The sequence below is a fragment of the Enoplosus armatus genome, chromosome 3, assembly GCF_043641665.1.
Source record: "Enoplosus armatus isolate fEnoArm2 chromosome 3, fEnoArm2.hap1, whole genome shotgun sequence".
Lineage (NCBI taxonomy): Eukaryota > Metazoa > Chordata > Actinopteri > Centrarchiformes > Enoplosidae > Enoplosus > Enoplosus armatus.
Genome location: NC_092182.1, coordinates 24,423,558 through 24,445,483, shown reverse-complemented (window position 1 = coordinate 24,445,483; position 21,926 = coordinate 24,423,558). Strand labels below are relative to the sequence as shown.

Sequence of the window (21,926 nt, the reverse complement as noted above, 5' to 3'; positions counted from 1 at the left end):
TAGCACCATCAAGACTTCTGCTTAAAGAAGATCGACCTATGGAACTATTTTATTTACAGTGAAATCAGAATAATATAGTTATATTAATCAGGTTGGTCAGATTAATCATCATGCCGTCCACTCTGGATCCTGTGACAGCAGAAAGCAGGCCGGTGTTTTCCATCGAGAGGATTCTGGGTCTGGAGCTGGAAAGACCTGGAAACTGCCTGAAACTCCACCGACCCTGGTCAGGTGAGGAGCAAAGGTTTCGAGTTTGAACCCTTTTCTGTACAAGTTAAGTGAAGAGTTAAAGAGTGGCTGTTTCTTGTTGATGAAGCACCAACCGTCAGTCTGATAGTATGAAGGAATTATAGAAATACAGTAATGACCTATGATTTCCTTGCTGTCTTGTATTAGGCATTTGAATATTTAAGTGCCATTTAATTCAGTGATTTCTGCCTTATCTAAGTTATTGTGCCGAAGATGACGAAGAAAATCAAATGTGAAATCGCATTTCAGGAAAAGAAAATTGTCATTGTAAACATTAACACCATTTAGTTTGATATAACTGTATACGACGCAGAGAACCGCCAAATATGTGATGTGAAAATTTACCCGATTAAAAAAGTGTCTCATACTAAATATTTTCAGAGTAAAGTTGCCATCTTTCTATTAATGCAGACATTTAATTTTTTGGCTCTTTTGTGTAATTATTTGACTTCTGAGTTCAGTATTTTTATTAATATTTCCCCCAATTTCACTTAATTAGCTGCTATTTTTAGAACATTCACTTACCTTCATTTCCACTTTTCCAATGTTTTATGTTTTATTTAACTGAAATATTTTAATTAACATTTTGGTTTCGGTCAATTAATAACAAAACAATTCCAGCCCTCTTATCAATCAACCCATGGCTGAAAATCACACTCACGCTATTCAGTGTCTGCTGATGGATCAGGGTATTGTCCCTTTCAGCTAAATTAAACTTAACTGAAATGTAAACTAAACAAAAAACTAAATCTCAGTGTATCATCTTTTTATGTTGGATATAAATATTAAACTGATAACTGTTCATGAAGGCTAATTTTAACCCATTAAAATGTATTACATGTTTTGATGTATATTAATAGGTGTAAAATCTTTTGGGTCTAGGATATTTACTGGAAGAGGTCCTCCATTTTGTTTCATGTTGTGAGAATGAATTGATTATTACTCATATTTTAATGATGAAAAGTGTATAATGTGTGACCTGCTCCTCTTATTTTTCCCATGAATCCAGAGATCGGAGCAGAGAAGGAGAACAGAGGAAACAGTATGTGCTCTAAACAACAACAACACCAACACCATCATCATCATCCTCAGCCGCCGAGCTCTGCCAGGCCGATATCAAACTGGTATATCGGACGCAGACCGCGCACTGCCTTCACCAACAGCCAGGTAATCAATTAATCAATCAATCAGTCTGTCATTTAGGATTCTCTTTCATTAAAACATTGAGTTCAGTTATGTTGTAAACAAATACAGCTTTGTGTTTAGTCTGTTAACCTGTGTGTGTGTGTGGGTGTGTGTGTGTGTGTGTCCTGCAGGTGAATGTACTGGAGACAGTGTTTCAGGTGAACTGTTATCCAGGCATCCAGCTGAGGGAGCATCTGGCAGGGAGACTCGACCTGGACGAAGACCGGATACAGGTTCAGACGGCACTCACTGACAATTTAATGAAATGAATGTAGCTCTACTGATTCTGTGACCACTGTTAACCTCTCAAACCTCACAAAATCATTACAAACTCTGTCTGGTTTTGGGGGGGAAATGTGTGTTTGGTAATTTACTTTTTAAGCATTTTAATATCACTTGCTTCTTGATCATGCCTCCATCTAATAAAAGTAAGTGGGAGTAAAACGGGAGCAGAGGACAGTAACCTATGAAAGCATGTTGACAAGCAGCTCTCTCTCGCTCTCTCTCTCTCTCAGATCTGGTTCCAGAACCGGCGGGCCAAGCTGAGGCGTTCCCTCAGAGAAACCCGTCTGCAGCTGGTTCAGACGGCCGTGGCTGACCTCGGGGTCCGACACGAGGTCAAAGGTCAACAGAAGGCCAAGCGGGAGGTGAGCAGCGGCCTGGAGCTCGCCTCTCGTCTCCAGCTGGAGGTGGAGGAGGAGGATGAGGAGTGATGCCGATGACCTCGTCCTGTTTACACGTACATTTATTTATACGCTTCTACCAGCTTCTGTCTTTCTTCTGCCTTCCTTCCAAATGTCATGCAAAAACACAACTGTGGAGAACAAATGAAAGTCAGTATCACAGTGAAAAGCTATTTGTGATTTTTAGTAAACAGGAGTTTATAAAGTTACAGAGGTAACACAAAAACAGGTTCTTACTGAGGAAGTATGCCGTCTGTTGTCTTGAAGATTTGACAGTTTTGCTGTGGGATTTGCTCTGGATCAGTTTGTTTAATGCTCTGTAATGTTAAAGTGTCTTAATATGTGAATAGGTTTCTGTTTTCTAAACTGTACAAAGTTAATAATTAAAACTAATTAAAGTATTTGAATCTTGTGTCCGTCCCTTGCATCACCATAGTACACAGTCATTCAGATGTATGTTACAGTTATACACAGGTTTTTACTGGTCAGATTTGTGACAGTGTTTGTATTACTGGAGAGAAAACAATAGTTTCAGACAAGTAGCCACAAAATATAATATATTGTTTATGTTGGTAACTATTTTCATTTTGTATTTATTGAAGTCGAAAAAGTTGAAAAAGAAAAAGAAAAACAAAGGCAGCTGAACATATCTACAACTCAAATAAATAAATACATATCAAAGTTAATTGATAAAGTTCACATTTAAACTTTATTTTATTTTTTCTTCAAAAAGAATAAAACGACAAAATTACGCGGCCGGCGCTGATTGGCTCAGCCGTGCCTCGTGTGCGTCCCGGAAGTGAAAGCGGAGGACTGATGAGTGTCTGGAGTGCAGGAATCTGTCGGTAACATTTGTGTGTAGCGGTGGTTTTCTGGCTTAGAAAATGGACACGTTAAATAAACTGAAGCAGTTTGACGCGTATCCCAAAACTCTGGAGGATTTCCGAGTGAAGACGTGGGGAGGAGCGACCGGTGAGAGGCTTTAATTTATCAGAGAGCAGCAGCCATTCAGACACACAGGTTGTTAGCTGCTGCGGCTAACAACAAGGCTAACTGAACCGTTTCTCCTTTTTAAATGATAAAATATAGAAAACACATTAAGTCGCAGTATTATCGTTATCATTGTAACGCTGAGTAAGCACGTAACAGCAGCAGAACAGACACCTTTAACGTTTACATGTCAGTAGTTGAGCAACCTAACGGCAAGGCTGGTGAAGAAAAGGCAAATAAATACCTGAACAGGAGATGTATTTTCAAAGAAACTTATTCTTATCATCTAATTTTTAGGTATTTTTACTACATATTTTCTTTAAAGGACAATACCAGTGATTTTACGACATTAGAAAAGCTATATAAATATAAAATATATATAAATATAGGAGTGTACATATATATATATCAATAAAATGTATAGACTTAATAGTACACTAAAGTATATAATATTATTTATGGTATATATGCAGTGTATGTAATATACACAAACTGTACAGTAAAAATACAATGACCTGCTAGAAATGGAAGAGAGTACCATGATATAACATAAGATAATAAAATAATAGCACAATAATTACAATATGTAGTAGGAATATAGTACTGTTATATAGTAATATAATGCAGTGACTTACTACTACTACTATACTACTTTAACCTATTAAGCAGCCATTGATTTCTATTTATTTCTGCGTGGTTTGAAAATCCAATGGCAGACTGTTGAACCTTGCTTGTTGTGTAATGCATCACAGTGAACATGACCTGTTTTATGGACATGAGTTAGCCTGATTTGACTGTGGATGATTTTACTAGAGCTTAAATGCTTAATCAATTTGTCGATCAGTCATTATTCGAGCACAAATGCCAAAATTTTGTTGGTTTCAGCTTTTCAAATGTGAGTATTTGATGCTTTTCTTTGTTATATATGATAGTAAAATGAATATCTTTTTTTTTTACATTTTATAGACAAAGCGATTAATCAATAAATTCAGAAAGTAATTGGCAATGCAAATGAGTTGCAGTCTTAGATTTGACAGAAGTCTGGGTTTTCCATAGCTGGCCTAAATGTGATCTGGATCTGTTATCATAGCAACATCTTTTAGCCTGTTAACTGGATCAGGACCAGGACTTCTTGGGATGAAGCTCGTATATGAACTCATTTTCAGATACAAATGAATCATCATGAAACATGTTGATGTAATTATGAGTGTAGGTGAGAACATACAGGTTAGTGACTAACCAAACTGTGTCTTTCTGCTTTCTGAAAAAAGTAAGAAGACTTATTAGTACTTACCTCTGGGAAGCCTTTCACTTAGTGCTCAAATGATTAATCGACTAGTTATTGTTATCCATATACTACCTCATCATTTATTCTTTTAAACAGTGCAATACATACATATATATACATACATACATATACATTGTTATTGTATATATATTTTTTTTCACTTTTTTTTCAATATTGTAAATGTGTATATTTTTTATTTCTTATTTTTTTATATCTTATTTTTGTACATACTCTTATTTGTAAATTTATGCTACTTTCTACTCTTGAATGGGAGCACCGGTACTGTATGATTTCCCCCCGGGGATCAGTAAAGTATTGATTCCGATTCTGATTCTGATTATTATTATTAATAAACACTCAATCCTGAATGAATTACTGAGTTAATTAAGTTTTTAATGTTGGTTTGTTTGCTGACATTTTTTCTTTTTTCTTTACTACTGAACTACAGATAAAACAAAAACTCCTTATTATCCTAAATAAATAATCCTAAACTTCTAATTCACACTTTTCTTAAACAGAAGATATTTCTGAAACTGTTTCTCGCTCATGATGAAACATAAGAAGAGGATCTGATCTTTTCTTCTTTAAACTCTCGCTCTCACTGTTTAAAACAGGATTTAAAAGAACTCTTGATTTCTTCCTCTGTGTCTCTGCAGTGACGATCATCAGCGGTGTCATCATGTTAATCCTGTTTGTCTCTGAGCTGCAGTACTATCTCACTAAAGAGGTGAGTTCACCCACATCGCCTGATGACTTGATATCGTCCTCTAGGTGAAATTAAACTTGACACTTAACACGGAGGCAGTTTAACACGTGCGCTGCCAAAAACAAGCCATCTCACATGGCCTTCATTAGCACAGTTGCCGTGGAGCTCAAGCTCAAGTTCAACTTTAAGGCCAACATAGACAAGAAGTCCCAAAAGTGCCCAGAAAAATGAAGTAGTTGTTGTTGATGAATCTGTTTCCAAGATCAAGAATGTATTTTTTTTTTTCCTCAGGCGATGAAAGGCACAGATTAGTAAACTATACAAAGTGTAAAGTAACGATAATAATAAACGCTACCTGGGGTTAACAGTAACCAGCTGTCAGCCTTCAGGTGTGTTTCCTGTCAGACCGGTCTGATGAGTCCGATCCCACAAACAATGAAACTTCTGTGTGCTTAAAATTACGACACACAACTGTGAAGTCAACGCTAGTTTTCATCATTGTGTTGCTCATAGTTGTTAATCATAACTGGTCTTAATAATTTGAAATCGACATGTTTCCACTCACCTTTTTACAGTCACAGGATTCAGAAGTATGACGTTTGCGTTGAACTGTTTTATATTCATCAGATAATACAACTAGTGACTGTTAATGTCCTGTCTCCCAAACATTTTAACATCACAAAGCTTTTGTCACTTGATGTCTTTAGTTTCATGGTATATCGCTGATGTAGGAATGTAGTACGAGTGTGTTCTCAAGTTTTCCCATTTACGTTTTTAATTACTTCTGCTACTACAAAGTGAATGGCAGAAATTCTACTTTACAGCAAAAAGTACTTCAGGATTGATTTTCTGTTGCTTTGGTGCAAAAAACGGGAGATGCATTGTTGTCATATCTGAAATATGTTCAGTTAAATGTGTCAGACATGTTTGTGTTTTGTCTGAACGACTGAATGAATGTTCCCTGCAGGTTCACCCTGAGCTGTACGTCGACACGTCGCGAGGGGACAAACTGAAAATCAACATCGACGTCATTTTCCCTCACATGCCCTGCGCCTGTAAGTAGCACTGCTGTCATCTCGCTGCCTCAGCGAGGAGCTTCTGGCTGATGAGGCTAACGAGCTAATGACACGTGTTAATTATAAACAACCCCCCTCTTTCCTTTTTGTTCGCTCAGATCTCAGTATAGATGCGATGGACGTGGCCGGTGAGCAGCAGTTGGACGTTGAACACAATCTGTTCAAACAGCGGCTGGACAAAGACCTCAAGCCTGTCACCGAAGAGGCAGATAAACACGGTAATCTTAGATTTTACTCTGACAAAAACAAAAATGCACGGTGCTGCATTGATGTGGTCAGGTTTCTGCACGTGTGTGTGAGCAGAGGAAGTAAGATCCAGGAAGGCCAGTTTGAGTGATACATCTATGAGGTCAAAACACTGCGCAGCATTTTATAATATTCAGACGGGCAGCAACAGTTTGCTCCTCTTCCTTAGTGCTTGTGAGGGTAGCAGACATTAAAGCTACACTAAAAGCTACACACGACAAGGTTCAGACTGGAATGTGCAAAGTGAGTCTTTTGCTGGTTGCTTTTTTTTTTTGACGGGAATTAAAACTAAATCGTGTTTGTTGGTTGACGATGATTTTATGTTTTGTTTTTGTGTAGAACTTGGTAAGGCTGACGATGGTGAAGTGTTTGACCCTAGTACACTGGACCCAAACAGATGCGAGAGCTGTTACGGAGCCGAGACTGAAGACCTCAAGTAAGACACCAACAAACACACACAGGCTCTGCTTTTACTTTCTTTGTGCTTTCTGTAAAACGTTTTGTTTACTTGCCTTACGTCTGCTTGGTGTGTGTGTGTGTGTGTGCGCGTGTGCAGATGCTGTAACACCTGTGACGACGTGCGGGAGGCGTACCGGCGGCGAGGCTGGGCGTTCAAGAGCGCAGACACCATCGAGCAGTGTAAGAGGGAGGGCTTCACACAGAAGATGCAGGAGCAGAAGAACGAAGGCTGCCAGGTTTACGGCTTCCTGGAGGTCAACAAGGTACTCCAGCTCTTATCTGGGAATTATTGTCAGAGCAACAGCCTTGTTCCTGACATGCAGCTGGGTTTTGACAAAAAATGTTCAGAGGAACATGTGAAACTTTTAGAAGTGAAAACTTAAAATTCAATGACACGTAATGTCTTGGGCAACAAGAGGAACTCAGCTGACAAGAGAACTTTAGATCAAGCTGTAAAATTTAAATTTGTATAATTTGATGTTGAGATAAAACAACTCTTGTTTGTAGTGCGTTGTAGACGTTCTTTAATAGTTCCTTAAACTCCTGCCTGCTGTTGCTCGTATATTAACGAAGTTCTTTCCTGTTAAATTTGAGAGTAAAGTTGAAATATTTTGAGAAGAAGGAAAAGTTTCAGTTGTAAACCTGTCATAGGAAAGTGACTGCAGTTCAGTATGTATCCATCAGGAAGTGCTTAATAACATACAACTGTTCTTGAAATAAAGCCCTTAATACTATAACTTCATTCTTTCAATGTTTTTTTTTTTCTTAAAATATTATGACTTTATTCTTGAAATGTTTTCTTTTTTTTATGACTGTATTGATTGGATCCTTTGTGTCTCAGGTGGCAGGAAATTTCCACTTTGCTCCAGGAAAAAGTTTCCAGCAGTCTCATGTCCACGGTAAGACCTGTTGTTTATCCACACACACACACACACACACACAGAGGACCATTCAAAGGCTTTTGAACACCCTGTGTTAGTTTCCTGTGGCAGATGTGGCTGAAGTGGTAGTCCTTTTAAAAACACTGATTTAGAGGTCTTTGTTGGAACCTTTTTATAGGTGAAGTACGCAGCTACCAAGAAGAAAGGCACAGTAGTCCAGGATAGTCACACTGTGTTTCATCGCTGTACTGTTTAGTAGCTGTGTAGTTGAGTGAGACTCAAATCACAACATGAGGTTTCAGTGTCATTGAGAGAAAAAGAGGAGTGTTGTGTTCTGTGGCCACCTGACAGAATGACTAACTTACAGCTCTGCAGTATATGCAGAGTACACAGGCAGACTGTGTCTTTACAGATAATTCAATTCTTTTCACTCTTTGTCATGTAACTAAAGCACAAAATCACAGCTGCAGAAAGCTGCATAGACTCCAACTTTGTTTTGTGTAGTGCAGAAAAATGTATAACCAGGTGTTGAGAAACTGGAAATCTGTAAATGTCAGTTACATTTGCACTGTTCAGTACGTTATGCTATTTTTAACGATCATAAAAACCTTTCTAAAGTTTAAGACGCTCACAAAGAGACGGCTCACAAACGAGAAAAGTCAACTAAATAAGTTTGACATTCTCCCGTCGTCGGGTCTTTTCTGATCAGAGTCACCTCTCACTGCACTTTCTAAAATAAAAGGTGTTCAGAAACGTTTGACTGGTAAGTGTGTTGACCAGCCTCTGTTAATCCATGCATTCATCATCCCTCATCGTAGATCCACCACATTAACAAAACTTTCATTAATCCCAGCTCAGGGCTGCACACAATCATTCCTGATTGCATGTTGAGATTTTCCTGCAACAATTAATCATTGTGATTTTCATTTCAACATGTTTCAATGTTTGTATTTGAAAAGCTTTATTCAGAACATCCATTGTAGTCCCCTTGTGTCTATTGAAGGTCGTGTCGTTCTGTCAACATGTTGGACGTCTTATTTTTAACACATTTAAGCAAATGTAAGCAGATGTCTGCGTTGTCAAAGCTCAAGTCCTCAGTGTGCAGGTCCAAGTCTTAGTCATCAATATTCAAGTCCCAGGACTCATGTTGCTTAAATGTGCACCACCAATGCTGGAATTAGTTGTTTGTTTTTCCATCCTTTAAGGAATAATGCAGCCGTCTAGACTGAGTATTTATTTATTTATTTATTGCCTCTATGTTTGCTGCATGTTTTTTTTTTTTTTACTAGTTTTACTACAAAAAAAGGCATTTTTCAATTTCAACAAAATAATCTTCGCTTAAGGTCCGCTTACTCGCCTTTTTTGGAGGTTAAAGCCGCACCTCAGGGTCTTCAGAGAATGGAGTGTCTTTTCGGTTTTTTTGATATTTTTATTATCACCTGATACACCAGCAAACACTTGATTATGCATTGGTCTAACTGTAAAAAGCTCCATTTCCATGCTTTTCCTCTGCATTTGTCTACATTTGTATTTCTTTCTTTTGTTTCGTCCTTTGACTGCTGCCGCCGACTTTTGCTCTGCCGTCATTGTGCGTCAGTTTCGGTCTTTGTTTATTATCTTAACTGGACTGTCCTGTTTTGCATCTGCACATTAAACCAGAGCAGGAAATGAACAGCAGCCAGCCATCGAATGCTGAAATAAATCTTCTCTTAACAGCCCCTTCAGCAGGAAAAGTGCCACAATTTGACAGGCTGCGTGTAATCTGAACAAAACAATAGCCGGCTACTAAGATGCAGAACGTGGCCAATAGATGAGATTACTCTTCAGGTAGCCAAGCATCAACTAAAAATACTGTGCCGTGATGCAAATCTGATTGGTTGATAAAATAGTGCATGTGGCTGAAGTCTGAGGCTACCAGCTGTTAGTTTCCTGAGCAGCATCCTGATCTCTGGCTCTGTGATGTAAGATAAATTAATCTGACTGAACGCATTTCATTTGTTTTGTTTGCCGTTATATTTGAATGCTTAGCAACAGAAACAAGAGACAAGAATCACTTGTGCTGAAGATTTGACTGTAAATGAGGCTGCGGCTGAAATAAATCCCCCTCATCCTCATTCTGGTCTGAAACCCCCTTTAGTCTGGACTGACCATAAAGTGTTGCACACTGCGTCGTGTGTTTGGGGCTGCACGATTACCCTGACAGAAGTTATACCGACTATTTTTTTTAAGCTCTCTTCTTTGGCACAGAAAAAAATATAATCCTCCTCAATGAGAAATTCTGCTGTTCTGTAAAATCTTGGGCTCGTAAATCAATTCGTATATTGGAGTTGAGCTTTTAATACTTTGAAACCAACCAAATGATGAGCACAAAAGCCTGAGGTAAGTTTTAGAAGCTGTGTCCTCATGCGTCACTGTTTGTGTCTTCATGAAATTTGTAGATTTGTAAAAAAATATTGAGCATAAAAAAAACATTTTGTCAGTGTTGTGCAGCCCCTACCAACACCCTCCCACACATGAACATGACATGGTTTGTTGTGTACCTGCTTCATCATAGTGACTCTTCTCTCTTCTTTCTGCAGTGCACGCTGTGGAAAGTAAGTCCATCTTTATTTGTAGTTTTTTTTTTTTTTTTATATATATATATATATATATATATATATATATATATACCTATAAACTTCACTGGAGAACAGCCTCACCCCAGTACAGCAACCTTTTTATTGATTATGGGAAAGTATTGCAAGTATATGAAGTGAAAACGTGAAAATAACTTTCGTTCAAAATATTGAATTTGAATTTTTGGTCATTTTTTTTAAATTCACAATTCTGATGTGATTTCATATTCATATGCAGTAAATGTATCTATATTATATTACTAAGGTATCAGCACGTGATTGGGCTTACGCTTTTAAAGGGCTGAAGAAAGCCGACTGTTTCCCGTTAGAAATGTTGATATTTAAGACTTTTCTCATCCAGCAAACGTCTCGAGCTTCAGCCTGAGATCTCGCTGTGCTGATGGTGTCATTTATAGAGTGAACTTAGAATGAAGGTCGTCGATTTATACCACTGACCAAACTGACACCAGAACTGTATCCACTGTGTCTCAGTTGGGAGGCTTTTATACTTTTACAGACTTAAGTTTTATCCTTAACAGACTGAAAAACTGCTTCGTGCAGCTCTAAGAAACTTGCTTTGTTATTGTGTATTTGCAGTACTTTCCAACAGGTTTACAAACGGGGCAGTGAAGCTGCTGTAATGTTGATTAACCTCTGGCTCTTATATTTACTGTATTTATCTGTATTTAAATTGTATTTATTTGGCCAGTTTTCAGCATTTTTACAAACATATATATGATTAGTTTTGTGGGTGTGTTTGTTCGCAGCCAATCGGATTTTAGAAATCGTGGGAAGAAAAAAAACGTCCCAATGACACGTCCTCACAGTTGACATACTTGAAAAGCTGCCACTGTTTACTGAACAGGATTACACATGAAATGTCCGCATGCTGAGGTCATTCTGAGCTATTGCTGACAAATGAAGTGAAGTTGTCTCAAACCAAACACCTCATGAATGTTTATGAATGCAAACAAGCTCATTTAAGGGAGGTCAAAGGTCAGACAGACTCAGCACCCTGAGAACAGATGTGACGTGCAGCTACTAACTCTGAATGAACTGTGATTGTTGGCTTCAGCTTTATTTGTTGCCTTTCCTCTCCAAACTAATCAGACTGAACAGCTGAATCACAAACTGATCAATAACTTTCTGGCAAATCTGTAGCTTAAAGATACATTCGCATCCTTTTTCTTCACTAAAAGTGTATTTGAAGCATTTGTAATTAACAAGTTAAGTGATGTGTTTCGTTTGTGTTTGCAGTTCACGACCTGCAGAGTTTTGGCTTAGACAACGTAAGTAAATCATATTTTCTGTTTTAAGTTTCTACAACTTCATATTTTCATAATGATTAAAAATAACAGATTTGTATTTTTGTCGTTTGCTTACTTAAAGATTATTTTGTTTGCTATTTTTTCTTGTTGGCAGTTTGTATAATGTTAAATAAATCCCCAAACTTGAATTGACTGTCGGGTAATATTCAAAACTGTATATAGTAATACTACAGTACAGTGCATGTCCCTTATTAATAATATTATGAAAAGACTCGAGATGACAAGCTGTTCAGTTGTGTGAAATTATTTTGTATTATTTTGAACGCTGTTGAATGACAAGGCAATGACGACATCTTTAACGGAAAACCTGCTTTAGTGATGATGATTACGACGAAGAGTTGCTGAAGTGAAACTTCTAACCTTTCCGTTCTTGTCGTCCTGCAGATAAATATGACCCATCTGATAAAACACCTGTCGTTTGGTAAAGATTACCCCGGCATCGTTAACCCTCTGGACGAGACGGACGTCACAGCGCCACAAGGTCGGTAACGGCACGCTTTTACTGTCGTCAATATTATGCTGGTAGGAATATCACAGTAAGCAGCAGTGTAACGCTCATGTTCGATGTCCATACTACATTTTTTCTTGAAAAATACATGGTTGATTTTGCTCTAAATCTTACCATTCCATCATGCTTAGCTCACAATTAAATTATCTGTGTGGACGTCCATGCACCACCCTAAAATTATGACCACGTAGGCTGTCCCTATCCACCGCACATGAGGAACAAGGAAGGGCTTTTATCGGCTACATATAACGGTACCCATAAAAAGCAATGCACATTTGCACAGGACCCTGGAAAGTTAGGACAGATACGCTGTCATAGGAGTGCACTAGCTCACACTGAAGTGGGTAGTCTAACCTCAGTTCTACATCTAGTTCGACTCAGTTTCATTAATTAGGACTAAACTTGAGTCTTTCCTTGTCAGACCCTCAGAACTGGAGAGCGAGAGCTTCTTTCTATAGCTGCAATTTGCACCAATCAGAGAGAAGATACATAGGACGAGAGACCAACGTAGTGATGTAGAATTAAACCAAGTGTGCTGCGTCTGCAGGTGTTCTTCTTCTCCTGGAAGATAAAATTAGCTGTTTTGCGTTTGTCACTCCGAGCAGCACGTTGGCAGCAGCAGAAAGTGTAACACATCCACTCTGAAAACCATCTGACAAATTTGAATTTTTATTGACAAAACTAGGCTGTCGGTTGAGAGTGTGACAGCATCGAGCAGACAGAGAGATGTGGTTGTAGTTCCTGGAAGAGTCCCATAGCTGTACAGTTGTGTGGAGGCGAAGGAGGTTGTTACACTCTTCCTCCTCAGCAGCGGATGCCCATACCGATGGCCATGAAGGTGCCGAACGTCCCCCCGCTCTGCATCATGGTCTTTCCTACTCCTCCCATCAGCTCCCTGCCACGCATGCCGATCCTACAGACAGAAGAGACGGCTTTCATTTAGTGTCGAGTGAAGTGGGTAGTTTACAGGCTCATAGCTGTTCTGTCAGGAAAGTGACCGTCAGGCTCCAGTTTGAAAGTTAGACTCGTAACTGTAGGTTGTCTAAAGAGTAGACTTATAATCTAACAAGAAAATAATGTTGTCAGGTAACTTTGAGTTGACATGGCTGATCAATATTAGAGCGCACACTTTGTCCGTGTGCAACTTTTTAATTACTCTTTGCTCCATTATATCACTTAGCTCTAGTTACAACTAATGAGTTTACGTCTTCACTGTTTGCATGGTGTTAATTGAGAGACATTATTCTAAGTGGTACACAGCACACACAAAACATCCACCGCTGGGGTGGGGGGCCAGTTATGGCTGATTAGTTGGTCCACTGAACAGCTCACACTGGCTCCTGGACTGTAACAGTTGGTCTTAAAAGGAAACCAAGTCCACATTTTCAATTTCACCACATTATGCAGTTGCTTTTTCTATAAAAAGGCAGAATAGTTTGTGTGCACACTAAGTTCAGAGTTACCTGAGACAGGAGAAAGTGCCAAACATGGCGCCAGCAGCCATTCCTACTGCAAACCCCATCATGAAGCCCATCTTGACCCGGTCAAAACAGCTGGGCTGGGTCTGGCCATATGGACCTACAGCCACTGGCATCTGTAGAGGAAAGAAGACGAGATAGATGATTCAGTAGTAAATAAAGTAATGTTAAGGCCATTTGATAATGTCTAGCTGGAAGACCTTCATTATTACAGCTGATATTCAAGCCTACACTGAACATATTCCTAAATTAATTTGTGTTTAATCAAATAACTACACATGAAACTTGGGGCCATGTAATATCCCAGCATATGAATACAGTGAACAGAAAAGCAAAGAAAGTTAAGTCGGGACTTAGCAGCTCATGTTTGCCTCGGGGCAGCAGTCTCACATCAGTCCGTCAGTGAACACAGCATTGAAGAAGACAATGCTGTGTTCAATGTCCTAACCTCCATACTGTGTACAATCTGTAGTACACGAATCTGTCTAGTATATGCTTTTTGTAGTTGGTATACAAGAAATCAACACACTTACAGAAGAATATACTGCAACTTTAAAATGCCAATTACTCTTAGTGAGACAACAAGATGTTTATTCAAGTTTAAGTTATTTTTGGTTTTTCTGAGGTGTTTCTGCAGCTGTTTAAACACCATCCACAGTCAGTTTAAAATGTTTCCAACTGTGAGCACAGTGGAAGAGTAGTGCAACACTAACTTATATCAGTCACACAGTTAAATCAAATTAAGCATCTCTTAACATGCATAACGTTACTTTGTCTTTTTTCCACTCTAATGCAAAAACATCGACACGCAATTCAAGTTTTAGAAATTCAAATGATAGCTTCCCAACAGTCAGACATTTGACCTTTGATATACTATCTCATAATTTCTACTGGCTATTTAATGCTCAGCTGACAACCTACGTTAACTAGTAACGTTGCCTTAACTAAACAAAAGACGTTTGGTAGTTAAGCTGCTGGTTAACGCTAACGTTAGCTAGTTGTCTCTGGATGTCGTCAGTGACGTTGCGCTAGCCTGTGTTATTCAATTAGCTTGTAAGCTAGGCTAATGTTAGCGAGCACAGTTGTGTTAACAGACGAAATAACCAGCGGCTTGTTTTACTGCAGTCTTTAAACGGTGAGCACACAGTCTTAAGACTTAAGACTGTAACGTTAACTCCGTCATATTCAACCTTTATCCCACCGGATCGTTTGTTGTGCTAGCTTAGCATGCTAACTAACAGGCTAACGTCACCTGTGGCCTTGACAGATAAACACGGCACGTTTCCACCGACAGATTACGTCTCTGATCGACACATAATCGAAAATCCGCCTGAAGTCGACCTTACCTTGGACTATGCGTTTAAAATAAGGTTTGGTTTTCGGGTTCCAAGCTGGAGGATTATCGTTTATCGGAGCGCAGGTGTGTGTTTAAATGTCTTTCCAGCAGACCTCCATAACCGGATAGAGGAAGGAGAGAAGGGCAGAGGAAGCGATTAAAGAGGAGAGTGAACCTGGAGGAGGAAATGAACAGCGCCGACCCGTGGTTCACTTCATTATCACTATTATTTAGATTTTAATCATTTACTAAGTACAGCAGCGGTCTTCACGAGCTCTCTTTTAATAATATACAGCCCTTAACTCTCTAACTCGCTTCCAATACAACCTTTTTCAGTATTGATTATGCTGTATGAACATCCTCATCCTCAGTCACTCCTCAACACTCTTCACTGCTGTAATATTAGATTATATATATTCCTTACTTAAAATAGCTTCTTTCATTCTGATAATTGTTTTTTTTAATGTAATATTATATGTAATAACACCCATTGCTCTTATTTCCTGTTATTTTATCTTGACCAGGTATTTGGTGCATCACAGATTATTAACAGCCATGTTAATCTCAAATGTCTTCCATGTGTCTGCATTCATATTTCAGTTTAATTTCCTTTCTGTCCCCACAGCATCAATGATGTACCAGTATTTTGTGAAAATTGTTCCTACCATCTACGTGAAAACTGATGGAGAGGTGAGTCTAAGTTTATTTTACATTTGGTCCCTGAAATTCCTCTTTCATTCCAGACCTCATCAAACCAACAAGGAACTGGATTGGTGGACTCAGAGATGTTAAAATTACGAATTGAGAAAGGCTGGTTCTTTTTGTGACGTTATCTTTCGTTTGTTCTTTTGCTTTTAAATTAGACATAAAACAGACATTCATGTATCTTTCCAAACGTATGTGTCTTACTGAGTTTCCCTGAAATGCCCCATCTAATCTAATCTTTAATTGAAAGGTCCATAAGGCTACATTTAACCTGCGACCCTTCTCATCAGTCTAAAACAGTGTTTTGTTGTCATTTTGTTTCTACAGGTGGTGAAAACAAACCAGTTCTCAGTCACCAGGCATGAGAAAGTGGCCAACGGGCTAATAGGAGACCAGGGGCTGCCGGGCGTGTTTGTTTTATACGAGCTGTCACCCATGATGGTGAAATTCACAGAGAAACACAGGTAGGAGACAACGGAGGACCTCACATTGTAAAAGCTGTCAGTTGCCTCTCATTTAAATTGGTCAGTTGACGTTAACGCTCTACTGGAACATGACGCGGCCCATTTCATGACGCTTATTCGACTCGTGTGCAGAGTCTTTGTCTTTGTCTCATCACGTGTTGCTGAAACTGTGTAATACAGCAATGACGCATGAGCTGCATCTGTGCTTGAGCTGCTTCTGGTCACGTTGTTGCTGTCAGAAATCAAGAGAACAGCTATTGGTTGTCAATCCCACCAGAAACGTCCTCATCTTTCCTCAGCACGCCGTGCTGCCGGGTAACTTTCTGAGTCTCTGATTCTTGTGATCAGCGATGGCGTGTGTTGATGTTCAGTTCACGTCTGGGATCCTGTGGCTGCTCCATTCTTTGAGACCGGAGACCAGCTCTAATTACAAATGCATGTTGTACAGCTTAGCTTTGTTTAAACTCTCACAATGTAACTTTACGAACTAGTAGTAGACAGAGCGCGATATTTCTGTTATTTCAGTCTCAAATGACCCTCTCAGTATGTGTCTTGGCGATCCATATCAAGATTGTTTGTTATGTTTTGTGTTAAAGGCAATATAATGTATAAAGAAGTTAATTTAAATTGCAAATCTGTGACACCTTTTTATATGATTTTATTGACAGTTATGTCTCTCACTCTCTCTCTCTCTCTCTGTTCAGATCGTTCACACACTTCTTAACAGGAGTTTGTGCCATTATTGGAGGTGTATTTACAGGTCAGTCCTCTATGTGACGCTGTGTGTTACCTGATAATATACCTCAGTCTGAAATCTTGATGGAACTTTAAATGATGAAATCGGACTCTTCTTCTTCTTCTGTTGCTTCTCTGTCCTGCAGTGGCCGGTCTGATCGACTCGCTCATCTACCACTCAGCTCGGGTCATCCAGAAGAAGATAGAGCTGGGCAAGGCGTCCTAACAGCGCCCCCCGCTGGCCTCCACGGTGCAACGCAGACCAAGACACGGACACAGAGACAGAAAGACAGAAAGAAGGGGGACAGACAGACAGAGGGAGACGGTTGGAAACAGAATCGATCAGTTTGTTTTCCTTCAGTCTTTCTGTCTTCTGTCAGATTGAGTACAGAGAGAGAGGCAGAGAGGTTTTAAATCGGCCATGTTTTTAATTCCTCTGTCTCTCTTTTCGTTGTGGAAAAACACTGGAGAGGAACTCGTGGGCCTTTTTGAATTTTGCTCTCCACCATTAAATTCGATGCCAACAGGACAGAGTCAGAATCAGACATGGACCAGAGACTTTATGAGACTGAACGCGAGCAGAGAAGAGGACGCCTCACAGATTCAGACCCAGCCTCCAGAAGCTTCTTCGTGGAGAAAGGGAGCTTCCCTCCCTCCTGTCAACGCTCGGATCGCTGCTCTGAATGTCCGTTTGAGGATCTGTGGTCGAGCCTTCGTCCCAGAGGGGTGAGGATGAGAGGGGCATCGAGACTTTTTAAAGGAATACGTCACCCAAATGCTTAAATTTTTGCTATCAGTTACTCACCCCATGTAACTGGGACTGCTTGATGAAATAATGTTTGTCCACATTTCTTTAAGTAGAATCACAGAAAGCCCGACAGGACATAGATGATTACAAGTCTGGTGATATTTTATACTTTTCTTATTGTCAACAAATCCTCTTTAAAAAGAAAAAACAAAACCAACAATGACTTGATCCTAACAAGTATTATGTGTGTATCAAAGCCTGATATATCTTCTTCCTCTGAGCCACAGACCTCTGTTGTTAAAAACTATTAAAAACACATCGATGAGCCAAACTGTTCCTTCATTACCATGAACACACACACACACGCTGCAGTTTATTTTGACTCAATCCCACATACACCGTCCTGCTGCCGCAAATACTCACTAGAGCACCAAATGTGGAGTAATCCGCTGCTGAAAACAGTCCCCAGTAAAGTAAAGGTTGATTTAAAAACTACAGCGACCAGCTCTAAGAAACAATCCTGAGCCTGTTTTTAAAGTTGCGTCTTCAGCAGGAGCAGTTTGGCTCTACAGGCCTGGAGCTCGTAGAGACCTGATAGAGATGTCAGAAAGTATTGAGAGAAGGACGAACACATTGTCGGTTTTGGTCTTTTCATGGGATTTATTGACAATAAGAAAAATACTCAATATGAAATTCTAATCCCTCAGATAAAGACCCATGTTCAGAGCCAACCAGGATCTGAAAGGAGTGCCATACCTCGTACCTCGTACGTCATACGTGCTCTATGAATGTGAGGAATGTTCCGGTACTTCAGGCCTCAGGTTGTGAGTGGTTGAATGCTTTTGGGTGACGTGTTCCCTTAAAGACTTTTCCGTACAAAAAATGCTTGAAACAAGCTAAAATAACGTCACTATACAGGCAGGGTTTTGCTCAAGCTTGATTTAAAGCCGTTATGTGTAGGATTTCGTTAGTTTGTTAAAAAAAAAAAAAAGAAGAGACAATCCCGATGGAGGTTGGTGCAGCCTGCGTTGCTCTCAGCCTGCTCGTCTCCGTGTCCCTGTGTTCGATCTGTGGGTGCATGTTAGTCTATCCTGATAATCTGACTCGCTTCACTGTTCAGTCTGACTTTGTGTCCCTGTCTGATCACAGCTGTTGATGATATAAGTCCAGCTGGTCACGAACACAAACGCACACAAGTCCTACACATAGCAGCTTTAAGAGAAATGTGATTTTAAGACTGAATAAATGACTGATAAATGATTTGATATAAACGGAAGTCGAGAATCATGAAGGCCTGCGGTGTGAACGGAGCCCGATATTTAAGAAGCCAAATTCCTTCAGTGTTTAAGCGGCAGTTGAGGCAAAACAGACGAAAACTTGCAGCATGTGGTTCAGTTTCTTTTGTCCTCCAGCTTCAACTTCAGCTCGCTGGGTTCACACAATTTCCAGACACTGCGCTCTGCGTTTCTTCCTCCGCGTCCTCAGTTTACACCTAGTGTTTTAAATCGATCGCCACCGGAAAACGTCTGCACATTCAGCTGCTGTATTAGAGCAAGTTGCCTCCCTAATCGACAAAATGACTCTTTTCCCTCGTCGTGATCATGCAGCTACTTGGAAATTTACTCTTCGTATGATTTTTTTTTTTACCTCTTTTTGTTGATATTCAGGAGTGTAAATACTGTAAAGACACATCCACCACTGCCTCAGAGAAGGGAGGGAAACAACAACACTATAGGATCCCACCAGGTGGAGTGTTGCACTGTGTCGGTGTTAAAAAACACACTCAGATTAAGTAGATGAGATTTTTTTAAATATGGGGAAAAGGGCTGCTTCTATTCTGCTTGTTTCCTGCTTTCATTCGTCGGGATGATAGAACACAATCTGCCCTGTTAGACTGCTGTTAAACGATATGCTCGTGTTTTTCTATTATTTTTTGGGGATGGCCGCAGCACAGCCAGTTGCTCCAGATGACGATCCTCCTCCTGTGGCCCTGCGAGTCTTTCAGAAGTGTTATTCTCATCCAGAAACTGTCAGTTAATGACAGGGCCGGCAGGGAGGCGGCAGGAAGCTCCCGACCACAAGAACACAAGCGAGTAAATGTCGGTTGATTTTGACTTTATTCCTGACTCACGTGTTGAGTCACCATATGAGACCCAGATGTTTCTGCCGGTTTGATCTTCGCCTCTCTGTTTATTTTAAGCCGGTTTCGACCGTCCTCAGTGTTAGACAGACAGAAACGGGTGAGATGTTGGTTAAAAGGAATTTTTCTGAGAAGACCACACTGGTGGTTTCGCATGTTTTGGCCCATTAACTGCAGATCAGGCATAGTTTATATAGTTTATATCATGACTGTGACAACATGTTAAGAACATCAGACGTTCAGGTTGGAGCTTCAGGTTGGTAGTCCAACAGTCAGTTACCTTTTGTTTTATTTTATCATGTGGTAATGATTGCGGAGTCTACTGCCTAATAAGTCTCAGTGGACGTCAACTCTCCGACACAATCAGTTTAACTGTTCAGAGCTCCAGATGCTGAAGGGTCCACTTTGTCTGTCTAATGCCAAATGCCACCGGTGCTTTGCTTTTCATCAGTCTGCTGGGAAACAAACAGGACTGCAAGTTATTTTCACGATGCATTAATCTACTATTTTTAATCACTTTTGGTCTATAAAGTGTCAGATGATATTGAAGAAAGCCCCTCACATGGTCCCACAGTGCAAGGTGACACCTTCATATGTCCAAAACCCAAACATGTTCAGTTTACAACAATATGAAAACAGCAAAGAACGGAGAGAGTTTGCTTTAAAACTGAAAAATGTTTATTATCAAAATAGTTACATGACGAGTAAAGATTAATTCATCCATTAAATAATCGGTGCCTGATCTCCCTGAAGAGATGGAAAGTCAGTAGTTTGTTGTAAGGTAGTCACCACCATGTTTCTTTGAGTTTTAAGGAAGAGTTTTATGTTGATCTGTCTGTCTTGTCTGTCATGAACATGTTAAAGAACCTTGCGGACCATCGTCCTATCCAGATGTTTTAGTATTCTCGAATGCCACACCAGGAAGTTATTCCACAGTATACAGTCTCTGCTTTACCAAACGACAATATAACTTAAACAACAAAATAAAGGCGACAAGTAGTTTCAAATCAGTGCATGGTGATTATCACATGCTGAAAACATCAAAAATCACCAGTTTTCCTAAATAATCTAAATGCACACTTACCACAAGTCACCTGTGAACCGATGGAGTTTCATCCCAGTAATGATGTACATTTATTCAAGTATGTCCCAGGTTGTAGCTTGAAGTACAAAATCTCAGAACACTTCAGACAGTCAGACCTCGCGACATTGGACCAAACTTCTTTTTCATGGTTTTAAAAAAACACTCAACTTCTTCGGCTCGTCTCTAGATTCACTCAGCTGACGGACAGACACGGTATGTAACAGCAGATGAGGTTCGTCTGGGACATGTTGGTTCAGTGTGAATCTGTGACTGAGACTGAGGCTCGTGTGGCTGTTGCAGGTAAAAGTTCAGAGTATTACGGCTGTAAAGAGAAAACTGATATTTCTTCTCTGTGTTTGAATAACTTCTGAAATCTGAAAGATGCAGTTTGAAAGTTCCTGATGATTCAGCTGTTGATGGTTGATTGTTGCACCTTTTAACATCTAAATCAGGGGCAGGGGTTGTGTGTGTGTGTGTGTGTGTGTGTAGTGTGTGTGTGTTCTGATGCCAGTTGCTGTGTGTGTGTGTGTGTGTGTGTGTGTGTGTGTGTGTGTGTGTGTGTGTGTGTGTGTGTGTGTGTGTGTGGATGAGTGTGAGAGAGAAATGTATTTATATTTGATTGTCCTCAAACAGTTTTTAAAATGACAGAAAATAAATGTTGAATACACCAGCTTCAACTGTCTGCCTCCTCATTATTTTGGTTTTTATATTAAAATGTAATCTTACAAACTTGACCGTCTTTACATTAAATCAAATGTGCAGCATGCTAGTTGACTGGTTGATTTTATTACTTTTTACAAACTCAGTTTGAGGTAACTGTGTGATGAAGCTGATGCCAGTCTGCTGACTGTTGCTCCCAATGGTGAGAACACAACACTCACCGATCACCATCGCACGTCACTGTGACTCTATTTTTGTATGGTTTTGAGTTGACGACTGCTTTTCATGACAAGGAAACTGGATTCACAAAAATATATCGACTGTTAAATTAGTAACATTGTCCCTCCTGCAACACGTAACAG

General features: G+C 39.7%; 3 protein-coding genes across 4 annotated transcripts; 2 read left to right on the top strand and 1 right to left on the bottom strand.

The window, feature by feature from the left end:
- Nucleotides 1-110: 110 nt before the first annotated feature.
- LOC139283306 (homeobox expressed in ES cells 1-like) lies at nt 111-2,147 on the top strand. Its single transcript, XM_070903303.1, has 4 exons — nt 111-231; nt 1,259-1,416; nt 1,566-1,667; nt 1,950-2,147. The coding sequence occupies exons 1-4, from the start codon at nt 111-113 to the stop codon at nt 2,145-2,147; spliced, it is 579 nt and encodes a 192-aa protein (XP_070759404.1).
- Nucleotides 2,148-2,948: 801 nt separating this feature from the next.
- On the top strand, nt 2,949-18,000 carry ergic3 (ERGIC and golgi 3). Of its 2 annotated transcripts, XM_070901883.1 has the most exons (14): nt 2,949-3,089; nt 5,052-5,122; nt 6,069-6,156; nt 6,276-6,395; nt 6,763-6,859; nt 6,980-7,145; nt 7,724-7,781; nt 10,343-10,357; nt 11,636-11,667; nt 12,091-12,187; nt 15,654-15,718; nt 16,061-16,197; nt 16,902-16,957; nt 17,079-18,000. In XM_070901883.1, the coding sequence occupies exons 1-14, from the start codon at nt 3,002-3,004 to the stop codon at nt 17,156-17,158; spliced, it is 1,170 nt and encodes a 389-aa protein (XP_070757984.1). In that variant the 5' UTR covers nt 2,949-3,001; the 3' UTR covers nt 17,159-18,000. The 2 variants fall into 2 exon arrangements, with proteins under 2 accessions (XP_070757984.1, XP_070757983.1); XM_070901882.1 differs by lacking the exon at nt 10,343-10,357.
- Nucleotides 12,868-15,167, bottom strand: romo1 (reactive oxygen species modulator 1). The gene is made up of 3 exons (XM_070902838.1): nt 15,039-15,167; nt 13,678-13,808; nt 12,868-13,127 (listed from the first exon to the last, which is right to left on the bottom strand). The coding sequence occupies exons 2-3, from the start codon at nt 13,806-13,808 to the stop codon at nt 13,019-13,021; spliced, it is 240 nt and encodes a 79-aa protein (XP_070758939.1). The 5' UTR covers nt 15,039-15,167; the 3' UTR covers nt 12,868-13,018.
- Nucleotides 18,001-21,926: the final 3,926 nt, after the last annotated feature.

Excerpts from the sequence above, each read along its gene's own strand:
- romo1 (XM_070902838.1), bottom strand. The coding sequence starts at position 13,808 with ATGCCAGTGGCTGTAGGTCCATATGGCCAGACCCAGCCCAGCTGTTTT. Across the intron at positions 13,128-13,677 it reads GGCACTTTCTCCTGTCTCAG|GATCGGCATGCGTGGCAGGG; the intron begins GTAACTCTGAAC and ends TTCTGTCTGTAG.
- ergic3 (XM_070901883.1), top strand. The coding sequence starts at position 3,002 with ATGGACACGTTAAATAAACTGAAGCAGTTTGACGCGTATCCCAAAACT. Across the intron at positions 7,146-7,723 it reads GCTTCCTGGAGGTCAACAAG|GTGGCAGGAAATTTCCACTT; the intron begins GTACTCCAGCTC and ends TTTGTGTCTCAG. Across the intron at positions 15,719-16,060 it reads ACGTGAAAACTGATGGAGAG|GTGGTGAAAACAAACCAGTT; the intron begins GTGAGTCTAAGT and ends TTGTTTCTACAG.
- LOC139283306 (XM_070903303.1), top strand. The coding sequence starts at position 111 with ATGCCGTCCACTCTGGATCCTGTGACAGCAGAAAGCAGGCCGGTGTTT. Across the intron at positions 232-1,258 it reads ACTCCACCGACCCTGGTCAG|AGATCGGAGCAGAGAAGGAG; the intron begins GTGAGGAGCAAA and ends CCATGAATCCAG. Across the intron at positions 1,417-1,565 it reads CTGCCTTCACCAACAGCCAG|GTGAATGTACTGGAGACAGT; the intron begins GTAATCAATTAA and ends TGTGTCCTGCAG.